The sequence below is a fragment of the Mustela nigripes genome, chromosome 13, assembly GCF_022355385.1.
Source record: "Mustela nigripes isolate SB6536 chromosome 13, MUSNIG.SB6536, whole genome shotgun sequence".
Taxonomy (NCBI): Eukaryota; Metazoa; Chordata; class Mammalia; order Carnivora; family Mustelidae; genus Mustela; species Mustela nigripes.
Window position 1 is genome coordinate 83,400,304 of NC_081569.1, and position 22,324 is coordinate 83,422,627.

The 22,324-nt window shown below is 37.6% G+C and overlaps 1 protein-coding gene across 1 annotated transcript in view; it reads right to left on the bottom strand.

The window, feature by feature from the left end:
• Positions 1-8,344: 8,344 nt before the first annotated feature.
• Positions 8,345-22,324, bottom strand: part of LOC131999886 (uncharacterized) — a 34,779-nt gene continuing 20,799 nt past the window's right edge. Inside the window, exons 4-8 of the mRNA XM_059373081.1 lie at positions 22,158-22,279; positions 20,319-20,429; positions 13,978-14,084; positions 10,260-10,350; positions 8,345-8,694 (exon numbers count right to left, since the gene is read on the bottom strand). Coding sequence (XP_059229064.1) covers positions 8,578-8,694; positions 10,260-10,350; positions 13,978-14,084; positions 20,319-20,429; positions 22,158-22,279 — 548 coding nt within the window. The 3' untranslated portion in view covers positions 8,345-8,577. The remainder of the gene's footprint in view (positions 8,695-10,259; positions 10,351-13,977; positions 14,085-20,318; positions 20,430-22,157; positions 22,280-22,324) is intronic.

Sequence of the window (22,324 nt, forward strand, 5' to 3'; positions counted from 1 at the left end):
TATTCTGAATAAAATGCTATGGAATGGAATTATTTATCCACAATTATTTATGTATCCATTCATTAGTTGATGGATACTATTTCCCCCTACCCTGCTTTTTGGGTATTATAAATAATGTACTATGACAATTTGTGTATAAATTTTTATGTTGGAAGAATGTTTTCCTTTTTCTTGGGTATGTAGCTAGGAGGGGAATTGTTAGGTCATATGGTAACTCTATGGCTAATATTTTGAGGAACTACCAAATTGTTTTCCACAAAGCATCTATACCATTTTATAATTCCTACCAGCAATTTAGGAAGCTTCCAATTTCTCAATCAACCTAAAGTACTTTTTTTTTTTTTTTTTAAGATTTTTGAGAGAGAGAACACAAGGAGGGGGAGGGTCAGAGGGAGAGAGAGAAGCAGGCTCTCCCCTGAGCAGTGAGCTCGACTTGGGGATCAATCTCAGGACCCTGGGATGATGACCTGAGCAGAGCAGATACTTAACCGACTGAGCCACCTAGGCGCCCCCTGAAGTATTTTCCAAGCTTCCTTTTATCCCAAAAATTGTTGGTCCCATGTTATCAGAATGCGGATCTATATTAAGGAAGCTGCTTTTTCCCACATTGCAAAGGGGCTTCAAATATAATTTTCTTTCTCTAAGAACATGGATTTGAATTGGTTTATTCTAAGGTACCTTCTAACTAAACATCTGTGCTTCTCCAAATTCTTCATCTTCCAACAGAAAGAATGGATCTTCTTATTTGCACCTTGCAGTTTGACCTAAATAATAATGTTTGTTTGGCAAGAAAAAATAAACAAAGCTGGAGCCCAAAAACGGAGTCATTGTTTTAAGTAAATCATCTATTGTCTAAACTAGTTACCCTTGCTGCCTGTAAGCCAGAATCTTGGCGTGTTTTCAGTTGCTTTTGAAAAGTTCAAGTATTATTTTACAAGGATGAATAGTTTAGAAAATGGAAAAAAAGGAAGAGATTGAACTTACTTTCTATATAGGTGAATTTTTTAAAAAGGTTTAATTAATTTATTTATTTAATTAGTAAAGATTTTATTTATTTATTTGACAGACACACACCACAGTAGGCAGAGAGGTAGGCACAGAGAGTGGGGGAAAACAGGCTCCCCACCGAGCAGGGAGCCTGATGTGGGGCTTGATCCCAGGACCCCAGGACTATGACCTGAGCCAAAGGCAGAGGCCCCAACCCACTGAGCCACCCAGATGCCCAAAGATTTTATTTATTTATTTGAGAGACAGCGCGCGCTAGAGCACACGAGTGTTGGGATGGGAGAAGCAGGCTCCCTGCTGAGCCGGAAGCCCAAATGCCCAGGATCCTGGGATCATGACCTGAGCCGAAGGCGGACGCTTAACCGAAGGAGCCACCCAAGTGCCCTATAGGTAAATTTCAATGTAAAAATATGTTCACATTAATAATTTTCATCTAGGATACTACTACTATGTATATAATGTATTATGAAGATTTGTGTACAAGTTTTAAAGTTTTTTTTAAAAGATTTTATTTATTTGTTCGACAGACAGAGACTCAGCAAGAGAGGGAACACAAGCAGGAGGAGTGGGAGAGGGAGAAGCAGGCTTCCTTCCGAGCAGGGAGCCTGATGTGGGGTTCAATCCCAGGACCCTAGGATCATGACCTGAGCTGAATGCAGATGCCCAATGACTGAGCCATCCAGGTGCCCCTGTGTACAAGTTTTTGTTGGACGTATGTTTTCCTTTTTCTTAGGTATATATTTAGGATACATACCTGAGTATATACTACTACTAATCATAGTATTAATCAATATCAATTATAATATTAAAGTCATGTTGTACCTTTCTTTCATTCAGAAGCCACAAATTTTAAACTAGGACCTAGTTGTCACTTTTCCTCTTGGTTTAAGCATCCAACAGATTTATAAATCACAGCTATAATTGGGTGGGAAGATGGGTAAGATAGTTGAGGGGGATTAAGGAGTGGGTTTATTGTGATGAGCACAGAGTTTGTATGAAAGTGTGGAATCGCTATATTGTACACCTGAAACTAATATTACACTGTATGTTAACTAACTGGAATTTAAATATAAACTTAACAAAATCACAGCTGCATCTCACATGTTAATTAGTCAAGTAATTCTCACATTGATGAGGAATCCAAAGGCAAAATAAAGAAGCTTCTCTCCATCATAATCTGTTAATTTTGTAGTTAGTATTAGACTAGGAAATTTAAAATACAGAGGCAGCATAACAAAAGAGCAGTAGTTTAGATACGAGTTTAGCAGGAGTGTAGGTAGACAGTAGAATTGAATCCTGGTTGTACCATTTACCAGCTGTAGAACTTTTAGAAGGTTTCTCGCCATCACTAAAACTAGTTTACTCAACTGTTTAAATAGGACTAATAGCGCCTACTTAATTGGGTTGTTGTCAGGCTCCGTAGCTAACACAACAAAATCCATGTCGATGAATTTGGGGGTTTTGAGTGTGTGTGTGTGTGTTTAAATCAGAAAATCTTCCTTGAGCGCTCAGGATTTAAATATATATTACCTTCCTGGTCTAGAAATCTGTCTTTGATTTAGGTCAGTATGGAAGTATTTTAACAGAACCTACTTAAGAACTCATTTCATAGCCTGTGATCTTTTCCTGCCATTAGATTCAGATTTTTTATACATTTTTTTCGTAGCCTAGAGGATCATGGTTTTATTATTCCATATTCAATTTATTCCTAGGTTATCTTGGGCATATATTTCTTTTCCTCACTCCCTCAAAGAAAGTAGAAATTTGGGAAAATAAGAAGTTTTGGAGAATTTAACAACTGATAATTATTATTGTTGTCAAAAACTAAGTTGAAATGAGAATCCTTGATACAATTATGATTATCATATCTATCAATTTTCTTGGGACACATCTTTGTAGAGAGAGACTAAAACCAATTTCGAGGAGCACCTTGGTGGTTCAGCTGTTTAAGCGTCTGCCTTCAGTTCAGGTCATGATCCTGGGGTCTTAGGATGGAGCCCCCACATTGGGCTCCTTTCTTAGCTGGGAGCCTGCTTCTCCCTCTTCCTGCCGCTCCCCCTGCTTGTGCTCTCTGTCAAATAAATAAGTTAAATCTAAAAAAAAAAAAATTAAATTAATTTCAATTTGTATTCTATTTATGTGCTTTTATATTTCAAGGTATTTAGTTATTTAGTTATTCAGTTAATATACATAATACTCCTGTGAAACTCACAGTCCAAAAACATTACCTAACTTAATTGACAAGTGGGTAAACTACTAAGTGGTTGAGTTGCTTTAGGCATCTGGACAAGTCTAGGGAAGTGGACAGCTGCCAAAAAATGCCTGTTTAATTAATATTGTGTCCCAGAATTGAGTTCCTCTGACAAGGAGAAATCTTTCACTGTGCTTGCATGACCCCACTGAAACTCGTTTTTTTGTTTTTGTTCTTTTCCTAGCTAGATTCTTCATTTATTTACATGATGAATGTTTGGAATTTTATGCCCCAGCCAAATCCTTCTCTTCAATGTTAATATCCTTGTTTACTCTGTGTGTGTGTGTGTGTGTCTGTGTGTGTGCACGCACGCATGCGTGTTTCACCCTTGGCAGCTTCCTATCAAGTTATTGTCTTAGTTTTTGCCTCCCAGCATTCTTTTTTGGCCATATACTTAGTATCTAACTATTTCTTATACAGATAGTACATAAGACTGTATTCAGTAGGGTCCTTGCTATTATCTTTTGAGTTAGTAATTATTTGCTGTAAGGACACATTGATTTTCTTAGGTATCTCCATAAATGTAATTTTAAAACACTCTTTAATTCTGGATTTATTTACTTCCTAACAAAGTGCTGAGCCCTCCCAGATACCTCTTGACTCCTTTCTTTACCCTACATCCCTAGAGTCACTGGGCCACCATATGGCTTCTATAATTTTATTTTGACCCTATCAATATGTTGCTTAAAATCTTGTAATGACTCACCTTGACTCAGAATAAAATGTGATCTCCTTTGCTTGGGATACCATGCCCTTCCTGATCTGGCATCCATTCCCTTCATGATCCTCATGTAATCCTTCCTACCCTGGGCCCTAGTCATAATACTCACTATTCTCTGCCTCTGCACATGCTTTCCCCTTCACCAGGAACATCTTTCCTTACCCTGTATCTAAACTTAAGGCGTCATTCTTCTCCATCCTTAGAGTGTGAGTTCTTTCATGGTAGAGCCAAGTGAGGCTGGCAGAGGGCTAGATACACTGTGGACGCTTAACACATGCTTGTGTGATTAGTTCATGTAATTAATAGTCGCATGGCTGTGGAATTCACCATCAATAGAAAATACCTTATAATGACTACTAATAATGAAGTTGTCATGAAATTCTGGAGTGTTTAAGCTGTGGTATCCCAAAATAGGACCTGGTTAGGACCTTGAGGGTATCTGCTTTTAGTAAAGGGAATTGGAGGTTAGGTGAAGGAACACGGTGATCAAACTTGGAGAAGCTCTATGAAATTCAGTAATTTTAAAGGAACATTAGCAGAAAAAAATCTAAAATACAATTTTATTTTCTGTTTTCTACCAATTTAACTCTTTCACCAAATTTGTCATGTATTTTATCAGCTAGCGAGCTAGATAATTTGGACATCTAATTTGGACATCTAATGTAATCTTAATGTTTTGAGTTGTCTGAGCACCAGTAAAGCCATATGAAAAAATATTTTTATTTTTCACAGATATTGGCTGCTAAAATACAAAAATGTCTTACTCCATTACTCTTCCTCCTAAGCCTTCTGAGATACACGTCACAGACACTGGAGGGGGAGAGAGGGAGGCTGAGGCCAAGGAATGACAAACTGTGAGCAGCATAAACTTCATACATGAGAAATTCTCCCCAAGAAACTAGTCTTTTTAGTGACAATAATTGTCTCTAGATGAATATATACACATTTAAAAGTTCAAGAATTCCACAAACAGAACATTAATACTAGTAGAAGAAGTTCTTCTCAATATCCTATAGTTCTAATATTTGCCTCAGGCATTTATTAAAAACTGTTAAATGTTTAAAGATTACACAGAATAATTTCCACTATTTCCTATTTCATACCTGTTTATACCTTTTTTCCACTCCTTCAACTAAAGACACATAGTTTATTTTAACATGTCTAAAATCATAGCTGTGACAACAGTAAATAATCATCAGGATGCCTGGCTGGCCCAGTTGGCAGAATATGTGACTTTTGATCTTGGGGTCATGAGTTTAAGGCCCATGTTGGATGTAGAGGTTACAAAAAAACCCTACACAAATTAAAGAATTGTCCATTTTTTATGTAACGTTTTGCACACATTTATGGAAATGACTGATAATCTGTGCTGTTGAGTATATTCCACTATGGATAACTGAATGCATACTTATTTTTGTTTTACAAATTAGGGGCTGAATGATATGAAACCAGATTTACAGATAGACTTGTCCCTTCCTTGTCCAGAGTACTGCTAGTGTTCTCTCTCCTTCTGTCCTGTCCAGGGCATTCCAGAATGGGAGTTCTGGCATTCACCCAGGGCCACAGCAGCCCATTATGCTTTAGAGATTCACGCTTCTGAGGAACATTCAAATAAACTAGGGCAACTGGGTATCAGAGTTTAGGAAATATAGTTTCTTAAGAATAGGTGCGCCATCAGACAAAATTCAATAAATGTTCTGCTTGTAATTATATGCCATATTATTAATAAACTTATTTTTTTTCATGGATGATTACTATTTGTATCTTACATATATGCTACAGTTAATAGTTTGTTGTATTTGAAATTTAAGTGCCTAAATGTTATTACAATAAGCCAATACATTTAATTATGTATAAAACAATCATATGAATAACAGCTACAAGTATTTTAAGTATTGAAATATTCTCAAATATTTTCAATTAATTTTTCTCCACTTCTAGGAATCTCTTTAATTTCAGAAAGTCTGCACAGCCTCCTAGAAACATCCACCTGTTACTGAGATGCCAGAGTTGACAGTAACTTCCTAATTCTACTTTACTTTCTTGGGTGACTAGCATGGTAAAAATGTTTAATGGATTAGCAGGAATAAGTAATGCCTGTGTGAATAAAAAATTATTGGAATTCGAGCATTTATCCTAATATTCAGTATTATACTAGATACTATAAATGAGGCTTATTAATAACAACAGTAAAAGTTCTAAACTTTTTAAAAAAGATTTCAAAAGATTTTGTCAGAGAGAGAGAGAGAACACACAAGCAGGGAGAGAGGCAGGCAGAGGGAGAAGCAGGCTCCCCACTGAGCAAGGAGCCCAATGCTGGACTGAATCCCAGGACCCTGGGATAATGACCTGAGTGGAAGACAGACGTTTAACTGACTGAGCCATCCAAGTGTCCCAAGTTCCAAACTTTTTATTTTTAGCATTTTATTTAGTTATTGACCAATAACTTCTTTTTTTTTTTTTAAAGATCTTTTTTTTTTTTTTTAAATTTATTTATTTGAGAGAGAGACAGTGAGAGAGAGCATGAGCGAGGAGAGGGTCAGAGGGAGAAGCAGACTCCCCATGGAGCTGGGAGCCCGATGCGGGACTCGATTCCGGGACTCCGGGATCATGACCTGAGCCGAAGGCAGTCGTCCAACCAACTGAGGTCCAACCAACCACCTGGGTAGGTGTCCCGACCAATAACTTCTTTAAAACAAAACAAAAAACAACAGGGTGCCTGTGTGGCTTAGTTGGTTAAGTGTCCAAATCTTGATTTCAACTCAACTTGGGGTTTTGAGATTGAGCCCTGTCAGCTCCACGCTGGGTATGCGGGCTGCTTAAGATTCTCTCTCTCCCTCTGCCCCTCCCTCACACCCCCAGAAAAGTTTAAATTGACGACGTGGCAAGTTCTCATAAGCAGGTGATCACAAAAAAGTATACTTGATAAATCCCTTTAAAAACATAGCCTGGGTGGCTCAGTCGCTAAATGTCTGCCTTCAGCTCAGGTCGTGATGCCAGGGTCCTGACACAGAGCCCTGGCACCGAGCCCTGGTCGGGCTCCTGCTCAGCAGAGTCCTGCTTCTCTCTCTCCCCTGGCCCGTTTCCTCTTGCTGTGTCTCTCTTTGTCAAATAAACGAATAGAATCTCTAAAAATAAGGGGTGCCTGGGTGGCTCAGTAGGTTAAAGCCTCTGCCTTTGGCTCAGATCATGATCTCAGGGTCCTGGGATCAAGTCTTGCATCAGGCTCTCTGCTTGGTGGGGAGCCTGCTTCCCTCCTCTCTCTCTGTCTGCCTCTCTGCCTACCTGTGATCTTTGTCAAATAAATAAATAAATAAAATCTTAAAAAAAAAAATCTTGAAAAACAAAACAAAACAAAAATTCCATAAACAGATTTCCAGAGGCTCAGTTGGTTGGGCCTTCATCTCTTTTCTTTCTTTCTTTTTTTTTTTTTTTTAATATTTTATTTATTTGACAGACAGAGATCACACGTAGGCAGAGAGGCAGGCAGAGAGAAAGGAGGAAGCAGGCTCCCCGCTAAGCAGAGAGCCCAATGTGGGGGGCTCGATCCCAGGACCCCGGGATCATGACCTGAGCCGAAGGCAGAGGCCTTAACCCACTGAGCCACCCAGGTGGCCCTGGCCTTTGCCTCTTGATTTCAGCTCAGGTCCTGATCTCAGGTTTGTGAGCTCAAACCCCATGTGGGGCTCTGCCCTCTGTGGGCAGAGAGAGATTCTCTCTCTTGCTTTGCCTCTGCCTCTCTCCACTGCTCTCTAATTGAAAACAAAAAACAAAAAACAAAAAATCCCCAAAACATAGATTTCCAAAAAGTTCCACAATTCTGAAATGTAGATTAGTTTAAAAAGGTAATATAAAGATAATATTAAATATGAGATTACTAGAACCAGTTAGGTGTTCTTTTGATGTTCCACTATATTCTTAAAAAAAAAAAACAAAAAACAACAACAACTTTGCTTTTCCTGATTTCGAAAGAAATACATTCCTCACAGAAAAAAAATGGAAAATAAAGAAAAACACGGAAAAGGAAAAAAAAATGACCAGTAATTAATTGCTCCACCTAGATAAAAATCTCTACTTATATTTTGGAGGCTATCTTTCTAGTTTTGGTTTTTCCTAGCAACAGCAATTATTTTCTTATTTTGTCCTTGGGCTAGCCTCCTCACATAAAGTGGCGTACAAGGAATCTTACAGAACAGAGATCTAATAAATGGGATATAAAGTACCTTCCTTCCCTTCTACCCTTTTCTTATGATGGAAACACCTTCTAATCTTTTTTTGTCATATCTGGAATTGGTATACAAAGTCAGTGACTAAAGAAACATGTATTTGTTTTTAGCAAGATAAAAGAAACAGGAAAACCAAAAATATTCAGATAAATATTTTAATTAAATTATCACAGAAATCAAAGTTGTATATGGACACAACTATGTGTCTATACACAACTATGTGTGTGTATATATACCCATAAGACTATTTACAAATATGTAAACATACATATAAAGTCTAGAAATATGTGTTAGAGTATCAGGGTGATGTTTCCTTTTTATTAATTTGTAATATACTCAACAAACCACTACATTGAGGTAGGACTACTTTGACGTTAGAGAATCTTATACAAATGAATTTGTTCAAGAGCTTCTCTGTCAATATGGTTTTCTCGGTATACGTTGTAGTTCAGTGGTACCTCTTCAACCCAGGAAGATAACTGTATATTAATCTGGAAGGAAAAAAGATGATAAACATACATGAAAAATGCAGAATCATCCTGTTCTCTGGAACTTCAAGAAATCATGATGAACTAAGTCACTGAAAATGACAGATTTTTTTTTTTTTTTTTTTTACAATAAGGAGGACTAAGTTTACATGGTGTCACATGAACAATTCTTTGTTGTACTACATGGTAGGTCTGTGGATTCAGCATTTAATTTACTGTGATTTTGGAATTTGAAAGAATAAAGAAAATACAGAATAGAGTAATTGTTCTAACGTAACTAGTTTAATAATTATCATTAGGTTTAAACAATAAAAGACTAAAACAACAAAGAATACACAGAGAACAGAGCAAACTGTTCATACATACACAGTGATGGTGTTAAGGGGTCGCATGAGAGGGGCTACTCTCCCTCTAGAACCTTCATCAGGCCCTTCCCTTAATTGCCTGCTCTCTCCTTCGCAGGGAGCCTGCTTCCTCCTCTCTCTCTCTCTCTCTGCCTGCCTCTCTGCCTACTTGTGATCTTTGTCAAATAAATAAATTAAATCTTAAAAAAAAAAAAAAAAAGAGTCAGCTCCTTAACTGACTGAGCCACCCAGGTGCCCCTTGGAGACCATATATTTTAGAAGACATATTTTTATAAGCATGAGAAGTATGGTAGGATTATACCACACATGAGATGGGTCTCTCCTGGACAACACTTAAGTGGAGGGGATGGGGAGATTAACATCTTTATATATCTCAAGATTATTTCCCTTGTTATTACAAACATGAATTACTTTTATAATTTGGATTGACAAAAATTTCTTAAGAAAGTGTTATTGATGGCTCAGTTTTTTTTTTTTTTTTAAAGATTTTATTTATTTATCTGATAGAGACAGAGAGAGCAAGAGAGGGAACATAAGCAGGGGGAGTGGGAAAGGGAGAAGCAGGCTTCCCTCCGAGCAGGGAGCCCAGTGCAGGGCTTGATCCCAGGACCCTGGGATTGTGACCTGAGCCGAAAGCAGATGCTTAACTGACTGACCCACCCAGGAATTCCTGTTCCTTTTGTTATAAGGGGAAAGTTATGATGTGGGTGTTCTAAGCCTCTTGCAAACATTTAGTAGCATTTGTTAACCTAAAACTGTAAGACCCCAGTTGGAAAAACTGGTTGGAGCAGCAAAGGACTCTCTATCAAGATAGGAATTATAATTTCAGAGCTCTTGGGGCCAATGAACAAACCACAAACCAGTTCTTAGGCTCTAAGTTACTGCTCTTTCTTTCTTCAGACAGAACATCTCTAGGATATAGTAAGAGCTATCAGAAGAAAGTAGGGGAAAAGTTTTGACAATAAAAATGCTGGGATAGGGCGTCCTGGGTGTCTCAGTCACTTAAGCTTCTGCCTTCAGCTCAGGTCATGATCCCAGGGTCCTGGGATCGAGCCCTGCATCAGGCTCCCTGCTCAGTGGGGTCTGCTTCTCCCTCTCCCACTGCCCTCATGCCTCCCCCCATCACTCTCTCATGTGTGCAGTCTCTCTCTAATAAATAGATAAAATCTTAAAAGAAAAATTCTCGGAAAGAGGTTTACATACCTGAAGGCCTGACAGAGAATCTTCAAGACTTGGTACTGTTACTAATAATGATCCTTGTTTCCTTACATTATGGCTGATATGTTCCCAGGCTCTGCAAAATATTAAAAATTAATATTTTATGTTTTACCAGACACTGAACACTTTTAAAAAATGAAGATCACAAGAGAAAGTGCAGCACAGGCAATACCCAGAAATCCAGATGGGCAAAATGTTTGCCTGCAAGAAATAGGATTGTAGCAACATATTAGAAACTGACAAGTTCTTCAGTTTCTGAAGGGGATGTTGGCAAAATTGTGATGTTACAACACTGAAGAGATTTAACAAGATGAGGATTTGTGTTACTACGAGGTACTGTTAAGGCCAAAACTCAGTTTTCAGAACCAATACACAAGTCAAAGCTGGGTCAGCAGTTAAAACCCTTTAACTCTTTTGATTTCTTTTGGTTGAGAGAGAGAGAGAAAGAGAGAGAGAGAGAGAGCGCATGGTAGGGGAGAGAATCCCAAGCAGGCTCAAAGCCCAGAGCACAGACCAACGTGGAGTTTGATCTTATAACCCTGAGATCATGACCTGAACTGAAACCAGGAGTCAGAAGCTTAACTGACTGAGCCACCCAGGTGCTCCTTAAACTCTTGATAGTGTGTCAAAACTGGTTCTGTGGAATGGAGAAGGGCTAAGAGGTACAGATGGGGAAGAGTAGTGTAGAAAGGCCCCAGAAACCAGAAGCCAAGCAAAGACTAACAATAGAGCATGATATGTAGATTACATCTTTTAAAATAACACCAAGAGTGAAATTGTACTTTATTCCATTGTCCAAAAAAATTTTTTTTGAAGATTTTATTTATTATGTATTTGACAGAGATCACAAGTAGGCAGAGAAGCAGGCAGAGAGAGGAGGAAGCAGGCTCCCTGTTCAGCAGAGAGCCCGATGCAGGGCTTGATCTCAGGACCCTGGGATCATGACCTGAGCCAAAGGCAGAGGCTTTAACCCACTGAGCCACCCAGGCACCCCTGGTTGTCAAAAAAATTTAATGGGAAGACTTTTGGGCAACATGGCAACGGCGGAGTTGAGTGGGACCAGCCAGGTTGAAAGCATGATGAAATGCCACGTGTGTTTACACGTACCACAGGACAGCACCTGCCCAGCTCTAATTCCATGCAGACACGAGCTGGCTTTCTCTACGTGTGTGAGTGTTGAGAGTAACCCCTACTACTGGTGGGCAATGGGCAAGCAAAGCAGAGATGAGCAGCCCTTGCAACAGGCAGGTGAGCAGCGCATTTCTTTCCGTTACAGCAATGGTTATTAGGTTTAGTATTCTGGAGTTCATTAGGCAAAATGATAACAAATGTTCTTCCTCAGGCTAGATCTAAAATCATGCAGCAGTGCTTGATAATAGTCACTGTGTGTGGGCTAGAGCTATTGTTTTGATGTGGTTCCTTAAAAATAACGTATTTCAGAAGTTTATTTAATAAGAATGAAGAAGCTGACTAAATTGGCGTGGTTGGCCATGACTCTCCGAATAGCGCTTGGTGCTTCTGGCAAGCTGTCCTTCTGGCAGCTCTAGGTGCTTCACATGCTCAGGAAACGCACGGAGGCACCTTTGAAACCAACAATTACTCAACAAATCGGGGGTGTTACTCTTCAATGAGATAGGACTTATTCGGAAGCATGAGTCTTTCCTGAGTACACGTGTCCTATTTTTAGGATATATTTCTGTTTTCTCTTATATACTAACTCCTATAGCAGTGTCATTCTACTTGTCCCAGATTCTCATTAAGACAAATCCTTAGAGGCTATATGCGGTAGCATCATTCTTTTTCATTCAGTACAATACAGATTTAACGTATGTAAATGATAATGATTCCAATGTCAGAATGCTTTACTGGGTCTCCTAAACATTCTCCTCTATACTGTCATTCATGGCTATAACCTACCTATATTTCAAATTCATTGCACTAGACTAATTTAGGAGAAATGACTAACACATGTGGCCAATACCTAGTCACTGAACAATGTAGAGCATGTGAATGAATGTACCAAGAAAGCTTTTAAAACAACCCAAACATTCAGTATTTCTGGTGCCAAGTTCACCAGGGGCTTTTATCATTCTTCAGCAGTCAAAATCGTTCTGTAATGAAACTCCAAAGCCTTTAAGGTGTTTTTCTCTTTTAACTTCTTACACAACATAAACCTGGTAATACTTCATTCTCCAAAAATTATATAATGTTTTGGCTACTGGTCATTAACTTAAAAAGGTGAAAAGCTAATCATACTTTGTCCACTGGAAATTAAGCTTAAAGAGGGCTATGATTAAGACAACTTTGCTCATGTTGTGTTTTTGGTCTTCAGCCTGTGACCAAAAATTGTCACCTATTCTGGCTGAGCTTTGATTATGTGATTAGCTTTCTTTCTAACTAGTTTCTTTTTTTTTAAGATTTTAAAAAAAATTTTATTTATTTGACAGAGATCACAAGTAGGCAGAGAGGAAGCAGAGAGAGAGAGGGGGGAGTAGGCTCTCCGCTGAGCAGAGAGCCTGATGCAGGGCTCTATCCCAGGACTCTGGGATCATGACCTGAGCCGAAGGCAGAGGTTCTAACCCAGTGAGTCACCCAGGCGCCCCTTGAACTAGTTTCTTTTTAAAATATTTAAGCTGTTAATTTCATGGTAACCTTAACCTACTAGTAATGGGTATGGCATGTGTGTGTGTATGTGTTTGAGACAGAGTTGGGGGCAGGGGAGAACATAGAAGGTAAAAGGGTGGCAGGATAAAGAGGGTTTCGCCATTCAGGATTTCACTTTGTATTAACTATTTATGGTCTATAATTATATGTCTTTTTATTTTTCTGCAGTATAAACCTTACTGATGCACTAGGCCAAACATTTGTGTAATTCCATTTCGTATGTATGGAAAGGGAGTTTTCCTTCAACTAGACATATATCATTATGTTTAAAAAAAAAAAAAAAAGTTAGGATTCCTAACTAGCTAGAAAATCAATGTCTCAGACTATGGACCACAGGAATTTTCTAATTAGAGGGACTGACTGGTCCTGAGCATGAAACTGTGGCAGAGAAGTAAAAAAAAAAAAGATCACAGATATGCTAACTTTTCTATTCCCTGGAAAGAAATAGTTTTAGGAACTAAAGAGTTTTAGGAACCTACAATTACCGCCTTAAAAATAAAGTTTGACAGCTAATCACTATTTTGGTTAATATTCTTATATCTTCTATCACTTATAGAAATTATTTCCCAAAATTTTGTGATAGGATAGCATATGACATATTTTTTCAAAAAAACTAAAATGGAGACAGAAAAGAGTAAGTATAAATGCCTATCAGGAATGGTTATCTTATTGCATCCCTGATTGCTAAGCAAATGCTTGGGTCATGATATCATTTAATATGTACCCCCCATTAGATGTAATATTTTACAAAGTTAGACAAAGTTTATTTTTGTTTTATGCGTAATACATTTCCTTATTAACATAGTCTTGTTGAGGCTGTTTTTAAAAAGTTAAATATGAAAATATTTCTACTTTATCAATCCCTTTTCTAAAAACAAAGATATTTAGTAATCTCTATACCCAATGTGGGACTTATACTCACGACCCCAAGATCAAGTCACATGCTTTACCAACTGAACCAGCCAGGCACTCCACTAATCCCTTTTCATACTTTGCTGAACATATTTTAACAGCCTTTTTGCTTGCATAAATAACATACCTGGCCTGTTCTGCCTCATCAAGAAAATATTCAAAGACATTATTCATGATAATAACATCAGCATTTTGCAGAAGTGAACCCTGGGTACAGATGTCCGCATGAAGCACCTAAAGAAGAGTAAGTTCACTTGAGAAAACAAAGATAACCACAGAAGATATAGTTATAGGTTCAATGACATGAGGCACTATGAGAAGTTAGCCATAATTACAATGGGAGAAAGAACAGTATATTTAATAGTATCACCTGTGGGAAATACTTAGTATCTAATTAAAAACCATAAACTTGTGAAAATTTGTTTTTGATAGATTTATTTACATAGTCATATAATTACAGTATTTCGATCCCTAGTTCGGAGCTTTTTCCACTATGACTATATGATTAATTGTAAGAGACAAAGGCCCTAGATTCAAACTCTGGCTCTATCATCAACTGAGTCTGTACACTTAGGCAGTCGGTGTCCTCATGAGAAAATGGAATAGTATCTGTCCTGATGCACAGAATCCAATGGGATCATATCAAATCTATAAAAGTAATTTATATATTATAAAATGTTAATACAATATTTTTATTGGCTTTGTCTGACTTTTCGTCTAAAATTTACTTGATTCATTTATCCAAAGAAGCAAATGAAACAATTTACTTAAAAATTATATGCTTCATACCCAAAACAACAAAATACCTACGAATAAACTTAGCCAAAGAGGTGAAAGACCTGTACTCTCAAAAGTATAAAACACTGGGGCGTCTGGGTGGCTCAGTGGGTTAAAACCTCTGCCTTCGACTCTGGTCATGATCCCAGGGTCCTGGGATCCAGCGGCGCATCAGGCTCTCTGCTCAGCGGGGAGCCTGCTTCCTCCTCCTCTCTCTCTCTCTCCCTGCCTCTCTGCCTACTTGTGATCTCTGTCTGTCAAATAAATAAATAAAATCTTAAAAAAAAAAAAGTATAAAACACTGATGTAAGAAACTGAAGATGACACAATGAAATGGAAAGACATCTCATGCTCATGGCCTGGAATAACAGATATTGTAACAAAGTCTACACTACCCAAACCAATGTACAGATTTAATGCAATCCCTATCAAAATACCAACTGCATTTTTCACAGAACTAGAAAAAGCCAATCCTAAAATTTGTATGGAACCATAGAAGATTCCAAATAGATGAAGTAATCTTAAAAAAGAGAAACAAAACCGGAGGCATCACAATTTCAGATTTCAATTTAGATTACAAAGCTGTAGTCATCAAAGCAGCATGGTACTGGCATAAAAACAGATCCACAGATCAATGGAATAGAACAGAAAACTAAAAAAAAAAAAAAAAGCCCACAATTATACAGTCAATTAATCTTTGAGAAAAGAGGCAAGAATATGCAACAGGAAAAAGACAGTCTCTTTAACAAATGGCTCTGGGAAAACTGATCAGCCACAAGCAAAAGAATGAAACTGAACCACTTTCTCACAGGATGAATGGAAATAAACTCAAAAGGGAGTAAAGACCTAAATATGAGACCTGAAACCGTTAAAATCCTGGAAGAGATCACAGACAATAATTTCTCTCACATTGGCCACAACAACATCTTTCTAAATAGGTTCCCTGAAGCAAGGGAAACAAAATCAAAAGTAAACTATGGGGACTATATAAAAATAAAAAGCTTCTGCACAGCAAAGGCAACAATCAACCCAACTAAAAGACAACCTCCTGAATGAGAGATGATATCTGCAAATGACCGATGTGATGAAGGGTCAGTATCCAAAATATATAAAGAACTTGCACATCTCAACACCAAAACCCCAAATAATCCAATTTAAAAATGGGCAGAAGACATGAACAGACATTCCTCCGAACAAGACACACAGTCAACAGACACATGAGAAGATGATCAACATCACTCATCATCAGGGAAATGCAAATCGAGACTACAATGAGGTATCATTTCACACCGGTGAGAATGGCTAAAAACAAAATCACAGGAAACAAGTGTTGATGGGGATGTAGAGAAAAAGGAACCCTCTTGCACTGCTGGTGGGAATGCAAACTGGTGCAGCCGCTGTGGAACAATAGGGAGGTTCCTCAAAAAGCTAAAAAACAGAATGACTCTATATCCAGCAATTGCACTACTGGGTATTTATCCCCAAAATACAAAAAACACTAATTGAAAGGGATACATGCACCCCGGTATTTACTGAAGCATTATTTACAATAGCCAAATTACGGAAGCAGCCCAAGGGTCCTTCAACAAATGAATGAATATAGATGTGGTACCTCTATCTATCTATCTCTCTATCTATCCATCCATCCATCCAGGGATATTTAGCCATAAAAAAGAATGAAATCTTGCCATTTGCAATGACATGAATAGAGCTAGAGTGTATAATGTTAAGTGAAATAAACCAATCAGAGAAAGACAAACACCTATGATTTCATCCATATTTATTTATGAGTGGAATTTAAGAAACAAAACAAGCAAAGGAGAGAAATATAAAAAAAAAGTAGAGAGAGACAAACCAAGAAACAGACTCTTGGCTGGAGAGAACAAACTGATGGTTACCAGAGGGGAGGTGGGTGGGGGAGTGGGTGAAACAGATGATGGGGATGAAAGAGTGCACTTACGATGAGCACGAGTAATGTGCAGAACTGCTGATTCACTGTATAGTACAACTGTATGTCAACTATGTAGGAATTAACATAACAAACTTAATAACAAAAAATTGAAACTATATACCTCAAAAAAATTAACTTGACCACAATCAACAAGTCTTACAGAGCATAAGCAATGTAACAAGAGAAAACATCTATTTTCTCAAGTGCAAAACAAACCACTTTTATTTTAAAAGGAAGAGAAAAAGTTTATTTTGTATTAGAGGACTTTTTTAGTCTTACAAATAAACAGTATTTAGAATGTTGTGGGGTCTGATTCTTAACATATTTTATTCTCTTTTTTAAGTAGGAAAAATACTAAGATAATTTACATTAAGTGGGCCTCTAGTTTCTGAAACACACCTTTAACATGTTCCTGAACACACAGAAAACAATCACTTTATTAATAAACTTTCTAAACATGCTGCTGAGATATGAAATAGACATACAAATTAACCTACTGATATACCAGTTTCCTCTTTTTCTTTCCCATCTCTGTTCACTCTCCCACACCCCACCCCACAGATATGGTAAAAAAAAGAATAAATTATTAAATTAAATTAATTATGGCAACCAAGAGAGGTCCCATGGAAACCCCCCAAAATGGCTCTGGACAAACTGGAATGCTACTAATGCAAAGGCTGCATGGTAACCAAAATCAATTCAACCAATTTTTTTTTTTAAAAGATTTATTTATTTATTTGGCAGAGAGAGAGAGAGAGAGAGAGAGAGAGATTACAAGCAGGGGGAACAGCAGAGGGAGAGGGAGAAGCAGGCTCTCCACTGAGCAGGGAGTCTGATGTGGGACTCGATCCCAGGACTCTGGGATCATGATCTGAGGTAAAGGCAGACACTTAACTGACTGAGCCACCCAGGTGCCCCTAACCAATTTCTAATGGGTACCTCCTAAATACAAGATACTCTGGAGGGTGACACACCATGAGGAATGAGATACAATACCTACACTCAAATATGTTATATTCTAGTAATGGGATGAAACAGCTATGCTGGTAACTCTAAGTGACATCAAAGGAATAAGCGAGATATGAATAAAGAATAAACAAAATAATGAATAAAGAAAAGTAAAGAATTTAAGCCAATGGGTCTTTCATGTAAAGACAGCGCATAAGACACATGGCATGTACGCATACGCTTTCCTGAAACCTCATAACAACAGTATAGGGTTTTTAGAAAAGAAGTATATACCCACAAGGATGGGGGGAATGGGAAAGGAAATAACAGAGATAAAATTTTGTAAGTTAGGGAAAAAAGAGGAACTAATAAGGAATTTAGGAGACCAGAAAAATCTGATTTTTAAGCTAGACAGATAGAAAGCTAAGGCCCAGACTTGACTTATACTGCAGAATCTCAAAAAGGCTCACAATTGATGGCGCCAGCTATTTCTGGGTGAAGGAGTAGGGAGAAATGCTAAAAATAAGGTAATTGGGTTGAAAGTCAGTTTTAGAAGTACCCAGACCCCCAGAGGACTTTCTTATACCACAGCAAAGGAATAGAGGTTTATTCTCTGGGAAGGATAAAACAAAGGTGTCTGGGTCAGGGGAAAGCAGGACTAGCTGAAAGAAAGGCTAAGGTCCTGAAAACAAGGGCAGTAAGGCAGACAGGATGTTGTAAATCCCTTACGTTTCACTTCTTCTCCTCTACCCCTCCGTCTGTAGGATGTTATTGGCCACTCAGTAAGGAGCCTGGAAAGGTTTTCTCTGAGCAATCAGACCAGCCCAAGAGGAAAGATCTTAATATACTTCATCAGATACTCGCCAACTAATTAACCAGCCAAGCAAGATCACTCAACAGTGAAGCCCCCAATGCTCAGAATCCCCACTTCAGTGCTGAGAACTTCAACCAGCTTTTTTGTTTCTCACTCTTAAGTCTGAATGGACAGCGAAGGATCTCTAGACTTCTGAGGAAAGTCCTATTAAAGAAGACCAAACAAGAACAAAAATAAAAAGTGGAGCCTGAGACTTAAGGCTACTTAGATTTCAAGATAAAAATAACCTGTATTTATATAAATTTATTTAAATTTAAAAATATGATAAATTTTAAAATAACCTAAAACAAACAAACAAACAAACCCTAGAATTCCTTTCCGTTGATCTTAGGGCCTCTCAAACACAACTGTCTTTACCATTCAGGAAGGAAACTGTAAAGGTTGCCAATGAAATGGTACACAAACAGCTTTCTGTCATTGGGTTACTAACAGCCACCAGAGCCAACAAAAGTATGTGGGGTGGGGACTCATCCACGTATGCTCCGTTGAAAAGCTAGGCGTAAAAAATCTTTTAATTTGTAAATAAATGCGTTTAACATACCTTTATCATCTTCTTTAAAAAAATAAAATAAAAATAAGGTACTTGGATCTCCATTTATTTATTAATTAAAAGATTTATTTATTTTAGAGAGAGAGAACATGCATGGTGCAGGGGGCAGGGGTAGAGCGAGAAGGAGAATCGCAAGCAGACTCCCTGCTGAGTGCGGAGCCCCACACAGGACCCATCCCACAACTCTGATACTGTGACCTGAGCTGAATCAAGAGTCGGACACTCAACCAACGAAGCCACCCTGGCACCCCTTGACTGTCCATTTATAAACTAGGATTCTTAAGAGGTCAATTTTTAAATCTTAACTTTCAATTAAATCAACATTCCTGTTATGTGATTCTTATTATGCAAGAACAATGTGTTTCTGTTCACTAAATTGGGATGGTGAGAAAAATCCATGAATTTATTACTGTAGGATAAATCTGCTTTAATCATTTGCCTCTCTATTTCTAAGACGAGAGAGAGACAAAGAGAGGGGGAGAAAAGGAAGTTTGGAGGGAGGAAAAAAAACATTTCCTTCAATAAAAAAGGGGAGGACTAGATCCTTAATCTTACCGAGATGTCTTTCAACACCTTAACACAAGAGAGCCTTAGGTGCTCCCTATCTCCCCGCATTGCCATTAGAAGTGTAGGATCATCGTGAAAGGTAAGAATTACTGCATTAACCAAAAGACTTCCTTTTCCCTTTCTGGTTAGTTTTGCCCTTACATATAGAGAAAGAGCTAAGTTCTGTTATAGCCCAACCAGGCCGTCATTCCACCTGAACTGCCATTCTGTGGCATCCACAGCTCTTCCTGGAAACTTAAGAAAAAGAAGATAAAGTACTGAGAGTATTATTTAACCTTTTTGTTCACCTTCATTAAGAGAGTTTCATTAAGTACACTTTTGACTTACATCTACAGATTAATGCTGCTACCCAAACTATACTATAGAGGAGATGAAGGAAATTAAGAAAAATTCTACTTTCTAATGAAAGTGGGGAGGAAGAGAAATAGGAGTGGAAGGTAATTATAATTAAATTCACCTTTATTGTTTTAAAGTACTAAGTCAACTCAATGTTCTACATAGCAGCAACCAAGAATAGATCCGAAAAGATTTTCCAACTCTAATCTAGAAGAAACTTGGCTAAGTGATGCTGTAAAATAGGTAAGAGAATATATATTTAAAAGGGTACCTTTAGGACAGCATAGGAAACATAGCCAATGATATTGTAACAGCATTGTAGAGTGACAGATGGTAGCTACACTCATGGTAAGCATTGTGTAACATAAAGACTTACCAAATCACCATGTTGTACACCTGAAACTAATGTAACAGTGTGTCTCAACTGTACTTCATTAGGAAAGAAATACATAAATAAAAGGGTACCTTTATTCTGTCAGTGAACTGGTATTTTTTTATGATCATTTCCTGCAACTGGCAAAAGTCTCCATTCAATTCTACTCCATACAGCTGCAGGGCTGAACTGTAAAGATAACCCTGAAAAAAATGAAGACATGATGCAAATGAATGAACTGTGAGTTCATTTCTATACCAAATTTAAAAAAATCAAACTTAAAATAGAACTCAATAAAGTAAAAATAAAATGAAAGATAAATAACGTGTAATACATGTAGAACTCACAACTTCAAGAATTTAAAGATTCTTACTGATCAAGACCTTAATTTTAGTTTGTCAATTTCCATTATTTAAAAGTAATTTTATTTTGAAAGACTGATTTCTTACTTTTCCTGATAAAACGGTGCATTAAGTAATGCTGGAAATGAGAGAAGTAATCCCATACAGATTCTTGTTTAATAGTCTATTCCTGTAATTTCTTGGGAAGGTACAGCAGGGGAAAGCAAGACAGGCATTAATCCATGGGGGATATAATGGAAAATCATGCAGAGTCTGACACTAGAGGAAGGCGGCCAGAGATACGTCCTGTTTGGCTTAGGGAAGTCAATCTGGCATCTGCCTAGTATAAACCACCAATTAGTTAACAAGGATTATCAAGAACTGAGCAGATATTATTATGTATCCACAAAAAAGCAGTATGGATGGAAAGGTCGAGTCATATTCTGAGTATTACTTTACATCAAGTAACACCCACATGTGAACCAAATTTGCATTTACAGCTCATGATAGATTTTTAGAATCCGTTCAACAGAGTGTAAGTAGGTACTCAAAAATTTTTTGTTGACTGAACCAGTAACCATTTTAATATGGAGGAAAAATGAGAAAGACTATGTTTAAATTTCTTAACACTGCCACGTAATGGCATAGCTGGGTTTCTTTCAGCTATGTACTTTTCTAACAAATCAAAAAATGGACAAGAGTGGAGCAAATATGGTAAATAATCATAATCTCTAATGTCTTCCAAAAAAGCCATTTGACAAACTGTATTTTCTATTATGGATATTGTTTTTAATTATAGAATAAAAGCCTTAACGCTGATAAATAAACTAAGCACTAAAGAGTTAAGTGTTTCTGTTTGGAGTAGGCAATGGATGCCAGAACTGAGAGTTTCTGGCCTGGGCCTCTACTGCTGTTGGCCACATGTTTTAACAAGTCTGCTAATGACAACCAGAAACCACATTTAAGTTTTTTGATAAAACCATTTAGGAACATTACAAATACTCTTGATTTGAATTTTTTTTTTTTTAAAAGCCACATCGAAGTGATATTTCAGACACAAATGTCTACATTCAAACTTGAATCACAGAAAATTGGACCAAGATGTGTCCTTGGGTATCATTTAGTTTATTTACAGGTGAGGAACGTGAAGCTGGGAGTATTAAGCGACTTTGTTATGGCCGTATGCAATTTCCTAGGTCAAGTAAACTTTAAAAGAGCTTTTTAAAAAAGATCTTACCAAAGCTATATATACTTACCAAAGTGTATACAGTACACTATTTAACATATAGCACAAAGAAAACAGAGTTAGGAGGTCAACAGTGTTATAATAAAATAACAAAAGTGTTTTGAGGTCGCCTGCTTCTGCTTTGCTGATAGTCCTTCATTCGGGTCACAGAGACAAACCAGTAAAGGAAATCAGAGAGCTGGCCTTTGAAATTCCAAATTCAGGATCATATTTTGACCTTATTATTCTGTTACTCTAATAAATAAAGCCAAGCTGTCACCTTGGATGGTGGCAGGCAAAACTGTTGCTAGCAGGAGGAGAAAGTATTTTCCAAATGTTGAATATGTCCACAAGCTGGACTTTACCCCATAAAGGACTGTGCCGAGCCTGGAGCCAACGTCAACCAAGACCTTTCCCGACAGATCAGGGAGTACATGATGATAAATGAACTTCAATTCCATGAGGGAGAAGGAATGAGAAATAAATCCTGGAGAATTAGAACAGAATAAACATCAAATTGTCAAATTTTGGT